The following is a 12,847-nucleotide window of genomic DNA, read 5'->3' as shown; positions in this document are numbered from 1 at the left end:
AAAACATGTTAATAATAGTAATAATGACTTTCATATTCATAAATATCATTCTACATAAACTTAAGTACATATAATAAAGATTTAGACATAGTCTCCAAACTATTCTTCATTAAGTAGTTGTAATAGAACATCTAAAAGGCTAAAACGGGAACTGGAAGTAAGCTATAGTCAGTGACAAATCCTCATCATAATGATCTTGTCATCCAGGTAGACAAGAATCTTTTTTATGGATATTTAGTAAAAATCAGTAACAATGAGGAAGTATACACACTACACACCCCCTAAACATGCACAGTCCCAACAGAAAAAAAAAAAAACAAAACTCTATAGCTGCCTATGGATTTTATCATTTAAAACACAAAACAAAAAAGCAGAATACATTTACTTAGAATATGCCAGCTGACAGCATTCAAATCAGCAAGAACAGAATGCATTAGTTTATATAAGTGGCTCACCACTTGGAAAAAATGAAATCTGAGCTCTGTCTCACATTATATAATAAATCATCAGAAGTTAAAAGAAGAAATAAAAAAAAAGGAAGAAAGAAAAATAGCATCCTGCTAGAAAAGGAGAAAAATACATAAAAGGAAATTCACAAAAATAAATGTATATGTAAATAAACAAAAATGCCACTAATCTTCAAAATATGTAACAAAAAAAAATAACATTTTCCACCTATCAAATAGCTAAAATTATTTTAAAAGAAAGAAAAGATGGCATTCAGTGTAGGCACAAGTATGGGAAAATGATCACTCTTGATGGCTGGTGAGTGTTTAAAAAAGCTGACAAAACCTTCTTTTGGAGGGAGCAGGGTTGTCTGACAATGCTTATCAATAACCGTAAAAAAAAAAGTGCATACCTTTTACATAGCAATTTTAGAATTTTGTCCTAAGGAATTAATCAGAGGTATGCACCAGAATTATACACAAAGATATAAATGCCCATTAATGAGATTGAATGAGATATCCATCTGATAGAGTGATAAAAACAAAATTCTTGTTTTAGAAGAATAATTAACATGGGGACATGTTTATGATACTTCAAATGAATAAACTATGCTATGAACATACCTAAAGCATGATTCTACTTTATTTAGAAAATGTATGTATGAATGCATGGGAAAAAAGACTGGAAAGACAGATTTGCTGTGTTTTTTTAAAGTTCTATAACAAATATATTGCATTTATAATAAAAAAAATCTTTTTGAAATAACACTAACTTGAAGATTAGAGAATCAAACGTCATTTTTCTAGAAACACTTCAACATACTTGTATATTGAGTTCACACACCTGTTTCAACAAAGGTAATCTAAACTTTTTGCATTATATTTATTCAACATAGTTGTATATTGAGTTCACACACCTGTTTCAACAAAGGTAATCTAAACTTTTTGCATTATATTTCATTTAAAGAAAAGAGTGCTCTTCGTTCCTGTATCTTTAAGATACTCAAAAGTGCATAGGATCCAGAAAAAGGCCTACTCTTTTTTTTCTACTGACTCAAACCAGTGGGCAACCTTGAGCAAATTACCTTTCTCAGTCTCTTTTCTCTTCCAAAACATAGTATAATAATGAGCTGAGCTAGATTATTCCTCACAAGGCTTAGTGAGAAAATAAAAGAAATAGTGTATTTTTTTTTTTAAATTGAAAAGATCAGTAAGTCCGTACACATACTTGGTCATTAAAAAAAAAAAGATGGCTAATAATATAAAAACTTAGAATGAGCATTTATCTTTTTTTGTTACTTTAAAAATATTTTCCTCTGACTTTTCACCAGAGTTTATATTGTAAGCTCCCAGGAAATAGACCTGTCTTTCCTTTATAGCCTCTTCAGTGATAAGAACAGTGCCCTGAAAATAGTAGGGGCTTGATTAATACTTGAAATACTGAATTGAAATGATTTAAAATACAAACCAAGAGAGCAGCAATATTATTTGCTATCAGTGCTGAAAAAAATCTAATATCTATATGCATATACTACTTATAGGAAAGCACCTGGATATCCATTTTTGTCTATATCTGTGGCTCCTTTCATTGAATAGCCAAAGCTTGGTGGCATGCTCTGAGCAGCCCATTGCCCCTCGAGGATTTGTGATGGTACTGCATTCAAGCCTGATGATCTTCCATTGAAAATGTAAACAATCCCTTTTTTATCTTCACCCCCATATGGAGCAGCAATTGCAATATCTGTGAGGGGGGGAGGAGAGCAAAGAGGAGGAGAAGTAAGGAAGGGGAGAGAAAAAAAAGAAGGGGAGAAGAAAAGTGGGAGGGATAATGGGAAGGGGCAAGAGGACAAGGAGGGAGAGAAGAAAAAGATTAAGCAGGTATAATGATATATATGGAGAAGATCCTAATATTTACCAAACCCATTTATCATGATAAATATAAATTCAAAGTTCAGTAGGTTACACTTCATTCAAAAGCTTGCATCAAGGAGAGCCAAGAGAAACAGGTAGAAATTACACTAATTGGGGGTCACATATTTTGGCTCCGAACTTGGACAAGTCACTTAAACATTTCTAGACTTCAACTGTCTCATTTTTAAAATAATGGTGATAGAGTGGAGTTGGGGTGGATTGTCAAAAGATTTATCTCAGTTTAATTCTAGCCCTCAAAATTCTGGTTCATTTATTTAGGCATGGTTTTTGGCTGCTTTGGAACAAAGTCAATCTGATTCAGATTTGAAAATTATGATTCTGTTTTGATGTTGCTCAAATGGTATAGAAATAATGTAAACAAATAAGTCTGAAATCCTTCAGGAAGAAAAAAATCACTAAACGTTCACTCTGACCTTTTCTGTCTCTAAAATATTTGTAATATGTCCGCTTCTCTCTCTGTGTTGTTACCACCCTAGACAAACAACTCTCATTCTTTGTCTAGACCTCTAAAAAAAGAGGCAGCCTTCTAAGTAGTTTCCCACTTATTCTCTGGGCCCTATAATCCTCTCTCCTTGAAACTGCCAAATGTTAATCACATCATGTCACGCCCCTTCTTAAAACCCTTTAATTATTGCATACTACATTTGGGATAAGATCTAAACCTGGTTTAATCACTGCTTACCTTGCAAACCTCATTCCCACCCCTGCATTCTTATTCTCACCACTCTTTCCAGCATTCTTGGCCTTTTTTCTGTTTCTTAACCATGCCAATCTATTTTCCATCTCTGGGCTTATACTCACTGTTCGCGCTGCCTGAACAGCTAGCTCTTCTCCAGAGCGCTTCAGGCTTTGTTCCTTCTGTCCAAATCCTAAGATCAGATAACGTCCCTATGAGAGGTCTTCTCCATCCACCATACGAAGCAATGCATGCTCCACTCTTGATCCCTTAACTCCCAGGCCTCTCTATGATGTTACAAGGCCTTCTTTTTTTTTTTTTTCCTGGGAAGCCCTACAACCTTTATCACTATCTGAATCTTCCCATTGGTTTTTTCACTTACTCCATGACTTCTCCACAAAAATATAAGCTTCACAAGACCAAGGACATGTCTATCTTGCCTATTACAGGCCTTAGCACTAGCCATACCACACTGCCTCAGTTTCCTTAATATACTCCAACTGTTTTATGCCTCCTCAATGAGACATCCCGAGACATCAAAGACATCTTGATCACTCATCCTTTATGAAACCATAATGCCTAGGTAGATCTCAACTACTGCAGTGATCACTCTAGTGTTTGTTTACATATATGTTGCTCCTACTAAATACTGAGTTCCTTAAGGATATGTATGAGCTGTGATTTATCCCCTTATCTTCAGCACCAAGAACAGTGTTTGGCCTGCAGTAGGCACCAACAAAGAATTTGTTGAAAGAATTAGTGCACATTTAAAATGAACCCTTTAAGAAATGAAATAAGCTTCAGTGGCAGAGAGAATCCAAAAGGAGCCGAGAGGTCACTCTGGTGGGCACTCTTACGCACACTTTAGACAACCCTTTTTAGGTTCTAAAGAATTGGGGTAGCTGGTGGTAGATACCTGAAACTATCAAACTACAACCCAGAACCCATGAATCTCGAAGACAGTTGTATAAAAATGTAGCTTATGAGGGGTGACAAGGGGATTGGGAAAGCCATAAGGACCACACTCCACTTTGTCTAGTTTATGGATGGATGAGTAGAAAAATAGGGGAAGGAAACAAACAGACAAAGGTACCCAGTGTTCTTTTTTACTTCAATTGCTCTTTTTCACTCTAATTATTATTCTTGTTATTCTTGTGTGTGTGCTAATGAAGGTGTCAGGGATTGATTTGGGTGATGAATGTACAACTATGTAATGGTACTGTGAACAATCGAAAGTACGATTTGTTTTGTAGGACTGCGTGGTATACGAATATATCTCAATAAAATGAAGATTAAAAAAAAAAAAAAAAAAAAAAAAAGACATAATGCTGAGCAAAATAAGCCAGGCACAAAAAGAGAGATATTGTATGTTACCACTAATGTGAATTCTGTGAAAAATGTACAATGTTTTATACTGTAGAATGTAGGGGACCTAGAGATACCAATTAGTGGAGGGGGAATGATAATCTAATAAGAACAGATAAACTATGGAGGGTAATCTCAATGTTATGGGAATGCTCAGGAATGATTATGGTTTGTAAACTTTCTTGGATATAGTAAGATCAAGTTGGAAGCAATAGAGTTATTTTAGGTTTTTTTTTTCTCTTATTCCTTTGTTTTCTTAGGGGTTGTTAATTTTCTTGGGGTATGGAAGGAACATGTTGGAAGCAATGTAGTTATTTTAGATTATTTGTTTTTCTTACTCCTCTGTTTGGACATGGTTTATTAATTTTCTTGGGGTATGGTAGGAACATATTGGAAGCAAAGTAGTTATTTTAGGTTATTTGTTTTCCTTAATCCATTGCTTTGTTTGAAATGTTGTGGGGTTTTTTTGGTTGTTGTTTGCCTGTTTGTTTTTAATTTTTTCATAAACAAAGTTAAAAAATTGAAAAAAAATCAGTAGAAAAATGGGAGTAAAAACTAAATGACAAATAGGGTGGGATGGGGGGATGGTTTGGGTATTCTTTTTTCACTTTTATTTTTTATTCTTATTCTGATTCTTTCTGATGTAAGGAAAATGTTCAGAAATAGATTGTGGTGATGAACGCATAACTATATGATCATATTGTGAACAGTTGATTGTATACCATGGATGACTGTATGGTTTGTGAATATATTTCAATAAAACTGAATTAAAAAAAAAAATAAATAAAATAAAATGAACCCTTTAAGGACAAAGTATTTAAATTATCTAAGAGTACTTCTTTTATCCTTCAAAGGTAAGTGTGAGGGTAATCTCAATGTTATAGGAATGCTCAGGAATGATTACGGTTTGCAAACTTTCTTGGGTATCGCAGGATCATGTTGGAAGCAATGTTGTTATCTTAGGTTATTTGTTTTTCTTATTCCTTTGTTTCATTAGGGTTTAATTTTCTTGGGGTATGGTAGGGACATGTTGGAAGCAATACAGTTATTTTAGGTTATTTGTTTTTCTTATTCCTTTGTTTTGTTTGACTTGTTTTTTTTAATTTTTTGATAAAGTAAAAAAAATCTATTGCATTAAAAAATTAGCTTCAATGTAATTATTTTAGGTTGTTTTTCTTAATCCTTTGTTTTGTTTGAAATGTGGTTTTTGTTTTAATTTTTCAATAAAGTTAAAAATTTTAAAAAAAAGATAAGTGTAACTTTTCATTAAAATATAATTCCCCACTAATTGGTACAGAGTTTTTGTTTGGGGTGATGGAAAAGTTTTGGTAATGGATAGTGCTGACAGAAACAAAAGTGTGAGCTAATTAATACAAACTGATTATACACTTGATAGTGGCTAAAATGGGAATTTTTATGCTATATACATGTTACTACAGTAAAATTTTTTAAAAAACCCAAAGAACTGTAGAACACAAAGAGTGAACCCTAACATAAATTATGAACTTTAGTTAATAATATATCAATATTGAATCATCAATTATAACAAATGTACCACACTAATACAAAAGTTAATTGGGAAGACTGTGGTGGGGGTGATATATGGGAACTCTGTACCTTCTACATGATTTTTCTGTAAATCTGCAACTGGTCTAAAAAATAAATTTTAAAAATATAATAATTCCCCAACAGAAGACAGAGCTATTGTTGAAAGACTGTTCAATCAAGCCCTATTTTTTCACACAATCTATTTATTCCTTTGATCGTTTTAATCACTTTTTTCTATTTTTTCCACTTTCTTGAGGGGCATTAATGAAAAGTTTATGCAATTACCCCAGGGTTATCTAAAAGTTCAGAGCCCAACTTTATTGTTTTATTTTCTGAATACTTCTTGGTGCTGCCTGGTATTGCTCCCTGATAAGGGGATGAAGGGGAGCAACGTAGCAACAAGGACACAAGGAGCTAAGGTCATCAGGTATGAACAGGAAAAATCCAGATTATAACTAACAGCTAATTACCTATAGTTACATAAATAAGCTCAGATCATTTTCACTACAGACATTATTTTCACAATCTATTTGGGACAATAAGAACTTAGGGAAAACCCTGGAGACCATAATGGCGCTCTAGGTATGGATTATACAAACAAAGGAACAGCTCAACTCTCCATTGTGATACCTAGAAAATTTTCTATTAGTATTCTTTAACAAATGGGTCATTTCTCCTCTGTATTTCATGCTTCTGAAAAGTGTTCTATAAAAAAGCCAACTTTGTTTTTTAAAGGTATCTGCAGATTCAGGAAGATGGCGGACTGGTGAGCTGTATGTTTTAGTTATTCCTCCAAGAAAGTAGGTAGAAAGCCAGGAACTGCGTGGACTGGACACCACAGAGCAATCTGACTTTGGGCATACTTCATACAACACTCATGAAAATGTGGAACTGCTAAGATCAGCGAAATCTGTAAGTTTTTGTGGCCAGGGGACCCGCGCCCCTCCCTGCCAGGCTCAGTCCCGTGGGAGGAGGGGCTGTCAGCTCCGGGAAGGAGAAGGGAGAACTGCAGTGGCAGCCCTTATCAGAAACTCATTCTACTGATCCACACTCCAACCATAGACAGACTGAGACAAGACACCAGAGAATCTGAGAGCAGCCAGCCCAGCAGAGAGGAGACAGGCATAGAAAAAAACAGAACGAAAAATTCCAAAATAAAAGCGGAGGATTTTTGGAGTTCTGGTGAACATAGAAAGGGGAAGGGCAGAGCTCAGGCCCTCAGGCTCATATGCAAATCCCGAAGAAAAGCTGATCTCTCTGCCCTGTGGAACTTTCCTTAATGGCCCTTGTCCTAGTTTGCTAATGCCACAGAATGCAAAACACCAGAGATGGACAGGCTTTTATAAAACGGGGGTTTATTTCACTACACAGTTACAGTCTTAAGGCCGCAAAGCGTCCAAGGTAACACCTCAGCAATTGGGTACCTTCACCGGAGGATGGCCAATGGCGTCCGGAAAACCTCTGCTAGCTTGGAAGGCAGCTGGCATCTGCTCCAAAGCTCTGGCCTCAAAACGGCTTTCTCCCAGGACGTTCCTTTCTAGCAAGCTTCCTTCTCTTCAAAACATCACTCCCAGCTGCACTCTCTTTCTTCCCCGCGAGTCAACTCATTTATATAGCTCCACCGATAAGGGCCCACCCTGAATGGGCGGGGCCACGCCTCCATGAGAACATCTCATCAGAATCATAGCCCACAGCTGGGTGGGGAACATTCCAAGCAAATCCAACCATCAACAAAACGCCTGCCCCACACAAGACCACAAAGATAATGGCATTTGGGGGACACAGTACATTCAAACTGGCACAGCCCTAATTGCTTTGTCTCTTAGCATTTCAATAACCCATTAGATCTGTGAGGAGTGCCCTTTTTTTTTTTTTTTTTTAATCCTTTTTTCTTTTTCTAAAACAATTACTCTAAGAAGCCCAATACAGAAAGCTTCAAAGACTTGCAATTTGGGCAGGTCAAGACAAGAGCAGAACTAAGAGAGCTCTGAGACAAAAGCCAATAATGCAGTGGCAGAGAAATTTCACTGAACACCACAACTTCCCAAGAAAAGGGGGGTGTCCGCTCACAGCCATCATCCTGGTGGACAGGAAACACTCCTGCCCATCGCCAGCCCCATAGCCCAGAACTGCCCCAAACAACCCAGTGTGACAGAAGTGCTTCAAATAACAGGCACACTCCACAAAACTGGGCGTGGACATTAGCCTTCCCTGCAATCTCAGCTGATTGTCCCAGAGTTGGGAAGGTGGAGCAGTGTGAATTAACAAAGCCCCATTCAGCCATCATTTCAGCAGACTGGGAGCCTCCCTACACAGCCCAGCAGCCCAGAACCGCCCTGGGGAGACGGGACTCACCTGTGACATAGAACAGTCATCCCTCAACAGAGGACCAGGGGGTGCACGGCCTGGAAGAGGGACCCACTTGCAAGTCTCAGGAGCCATACGCCAATACCAAGGACTTGTGGGTCAGTGGCAGAGACAAACTGTGGCAGGACTGAACTGAAGGATTAGACTATTGCAGCAGCTTTAAAACTCCAGGATCACCAGGGAGATTTGATTGTTAGAGCCACCCCCCCCTCCCTGACTGCCCAGAAACATGCCCCATATACAGGGCAGGCAACACCAACTACACACGCAAGCTTGGTACACCAATTGGACCCCACAAGACTCACTCCCCCACTCACCACAAAGGCGAAGCAGGGGAGAACTGGCTTGTGGAGAACAGGTGGCTCGTGGACGCCACCTGCTGGTTAGTTAGAGAAAGTGTACTCCACGAAGCTGTAGATCTGATAAATTAGAGATAAGGACTTCAATTGGTCTACACATCCTAAAAGAACCCTATCAAGTTCAGCAAATGCCAAGAGGCCAAAAACAACAGAAAATTATAAAGCATATGAAAAAACCAGACGATATGGATAACCCAAGCCCAAGCACCCAAATCAAAAGACCAGAAGAGACACAGCACCTAGAGCAGCTACTCAAAGAACTAAAGATGAACAATGAGACCACAGTACGGAATACAAAGGATATCAAGAAGACCCTAAAAGAGCATAAAGAAGACATTGCAAGACTAAATAAAAAAATGGATGATCTTATGGAAATTAAAGAAACTGTTGACCAAATTAAAAAGATTCTGGACACTCACAGTACAAGACTAGAGGAAGTTGAACAACGAATCAGTGACCTGGAAGATGACAGAATGGAAAATGAAAGCACAAAAGAAAGAATGGGGAAAAAATTGAAAAAATCAAAACGGATCTCAGGGATATGATAGATAATATAAAACATCCTAATATAAGACTCATTGGTGTTCCAGAAGGGGAAGAAAAGGGTAAAGGTCTAGGAAGAGTATTCAAAGAAATTGTTGGGGAAAACTTCCCAAATCTTCAAAACAACATAAATACACAAATCATAAATGCTCAGCGAACTCCAAATAGAATAAATCCAAATAAACCCACTCCGAGACATATTGTGATCACACTGTCAAACACGGAAGAGAAGGAGCAAGTTCTGAAAGCAGCAAGAGAAAAGAATTCACCACATACAAAGGAAACAGCATAAGACTAAGTAGTGACTACTCAGCAGCCACCATGGAGGTGAGAAGGCAGTGGCACGATATATTTAAAATTCTGAGTGAAAAAAATTTCCAACCAAGACTACTTTATCCAGCAAAGCTCTCCTTCAAATTTGAGGGAGAGCTTAAATTTTTCACAGACAAACAAATGCTGAGAGAATTTGCTAACAAGAGACCTGCCCTACTGGAGATACTAAAGGGAAGCCTACAGACACAGAAACAAAGAAAGGACAGAGAGACTTGGAGAAAGGTTCAGTACTAAAGAGATTCGGTACGGGTACAATAAAGGATATTAATAGAGAGAGGGGAAAAATATATATGACAAACATAAACCAAAGGATAAGATGGCTGATTCAAGAAATGCCTTCACGGTTATAACGTTGAATGTAAATGGATTAAACTCCCCAATTAAAAGATACAGATTCGCAGAATGGATCAAAAAAAATGAACCATCAATATGTTGCATACAAGAGACTCATCTTAGACACAGGGACACAAAGAAATTGAAAATGAAAGGATGGAAAAAAATATTTCATGCAAGCTACAGCCAAAAGAAAGCAGGTGTAGCAATATTAATCTCAGATAAAATAGACTTTAAATGCAGGGATGTTTTGAGAGACAAAGAAGACCACTACATACTAATAAAAGGGGCAATTCAACAAGAAGAAATAACAATCGTAAATGTCTATGCACTCAATCAAGGGGCCACAAAATACATGAGAGAAACACTGGCAAAACTAAAGGAAGCAAGTGATGTTTCCACAATAATTGTGGGAGACTTCAACACATCACTCTCTCCTATAGATAGATCAACCAGACAGAAGACCAATAAGGAAACTGAAAACCTAAACAATCTGATAAATGAATTAGATTTAACAGACATGTACAGAACATTATATCCCAAATCACCAGGATACACATACTTTTCTAGTGCTCACGGAACTTTCTGCAGAATAGATCATATGCTGGGACATAAAACAAGCCTCAGTAAATTTAAAAAGATTGAAATTATTCAAAGCACATTCTCTGACAACAACGGAATACAATTAGAAGTCAATAACCATCAGAGACTTAGAAAATTCACAAATACCTGGAGATTAAACAACACACTCCTAAACAATCAGTGGGTTAAAGAAGAAATAGCAAGAGAAATTGCTAAATATGTAGAGACGAATGAAAATGAGAACACAACATACCAAAACCTATGGGATGCAGCAAAAGCAGTGCTGAGGGGGAAATTTATAGCACTAAACGCATATATTAAAAAGGAAGAAAGAGCCAAAATCAACTAATGGATCAACTGAAGAAGCTAGAAAATGAAAAGCAAACCAATCCTAAACCAAGTAGAAAAAAAGAAATAACAAGGATTAAAGCAGAAATAAATGACATAGAGAACAAAAAAACAATAGAGAGGATAAATATCACCAAAAGTTGGTTCTTTGAGAAGATCAACAAGATTGACAAGCCCCTAGCTAGAATGACAAAATCAAAAAGAGAGAAGACCCATATAAACAAAATAATGAATGAGAAAGGTGACATAACTGCAGATCCTGAAGAAATTTAAAAAATTATAAGAGGATACTATGAACAACTGTATGGCAACAAACTGGATAATGTAGAGGAAATGGATAATTTCCTGGAAACATATGAACAACCTAGACTGACCAGAGAAGAAATAGAAGACCTCAATCAACCTATCACAAGCAAAGAGATCCAATCAGTCATCAAAAATCTTCCCACAAATAAATGCCCAGGGCCAGATGGCTTCACAGGGGAATTCTACCAAACTTTCCAGAAAGAACTGACACCAATCTTACTCAAACTCTTTCAAAACACTGAAGAAAATGGAACACTACCTAACTCATTTTATGAAGCTAACATCAATCTAATACCAAAACCAGGCAAAGATGCTACAAAAAAGGAAAACTATAGGCTAATCTCCCTAATGAATATAGATGCAAAAATCCTCAACAAAATACTTGCAAATCGAATCCAAAGACACATTAAAAAAATCATACACCATGACCAAGTGGGGTTCATTCCAGGCATGCAAGGATGGTTCAACATAAGGAAATCAATCAATGTATTACAACACATTAACAAGTCAAAAGGGAAAAATCAATTGATCATCTCAATAGATGCTGAAAAAGCATTTGACAAAATCCAACATCCCTTTTTGATAAAAACACTTCAAAAGGTAGGAATTGAAGGAAACTTCCTCAACATGATAAAGAGCATATATGAAAAACCCACAGCCAGCATAGTACTCAATGGTGAGAGACTGAAAGCCTTCCCTCTAAGATCAGGAACAAGACAAGGATGCCCGCTGTCACCACTGTTATTCAACATTGTGCTGGAAGTGCTAGCCAGGGCAATCCGGCAAGACAAAGAAATAAAAGGCATCCACATTGGAAAAGAAGAAGTAAAACTGTCATTGTTTGCAGATGATATGATCTTATATCTGGAAAACCCTGAGAAATCGACGATACACCTACAAGAGCTAATAAACAAATTTAGCAAAGTAGCGGGATACAAGATTAATGCACATAAGTCAGTAATGTTTCTATATGCTAGAAATGAACAAACTGAAGAGACATTCAAGAAAAAGATACCATTTTCAATAGCAACTAAAAAAATCAAGTACCTAGGAATAAACTTAACCAAAGATGTAAAAGACCTATACAAAGAAAACTACATAACTCTACTAAAAGAAATAGAAGGGGACCTTAAAAGATGGAAAAATATTCCATGTTCATGGATAGGAAGGCTAAATGTCATTAAGATGTCAATTCTACCCAAACTCATCTACAGGTTTAATGCAATCCCAATCAAAATTCCAACAAGCTACTTTGCAGACCTGCAAAAGCTAGTTATCAAATTTATTTGGAAAGGGAAGATGCCTCGAATTGCTAAAGACACTCTAAAAACGAAAAACGAAGTGAGAGGACTTACACTCCCTGACTTTGAAGCTTATTATAAAGCCACAGTTGTCAAAACAGCATGGTACTGGCACAAAGATAGACATATAGATCAATGGAATCGAATTGAGAATTCAGAGATAGACCCTCAGATCTATGGCCGACTGATTTTTGAAAAGGCCCCCAAAGTCACTGAACTGGGTCATAATGGTCTATTCAACAAATGGGGCTGGGAGAGTTGGATATCTATATCCAAAAGAATGAAAGAGGACCCCTACCTCACACCCTACACAAAAATTAACTCAAAATGGATGAAAGCTCTCAATATAAAAGAAAGTACCATAAAACTCCTAGAAGATAATGTAGGAAAACATCTTCAAGACCTTGT

At 36.9% G+C, this 12,847-nt stretch overlaps 1 protein-coding gene across 2 annotated transcripts in view; it reads right to left on the bottom strand.

Moving 5' to 3' along the window:
- The window catches only part of ITGAV (integrin subunit alpha V), a 115,826-nt gene that overhangs the window by 38,524 nt on the left and 64,455 nt on the right, over positions 1-12,847 (bottom strand). For both annotated transcript variants that reach the window (XM_037849112.1, XM_037849110.1), the window contains exon 13: positions 1,996-2,187. In XM_037849112.1, the coding sequence (XP_037705040.1) occupies positions 1,996-2,187 (192 nt within the window). The remainder of the gene's footprint in view (positions 1-1,995; positions 2,188-12,847) is intronic.

The sequence above is a fragment of the Choloepus didactylus genome, chromosome 9 (assembly GCF_015220235.1).
Source record: "Choloepus didactylus isolate mChoDid1 chromosome 9, mChoDid1.pri, whole genome shotgun sequence".
NCBI lineage: Eukaryota > Metazoa > Chordata > Mammalia > Pilosa > Megalonychidae > Choloepus > Choloepus didactylus.
Note: the sequence above shows the minus strand (reverse complement) of the source record. Positions and strands in the feature narration are given on the sequence as shown.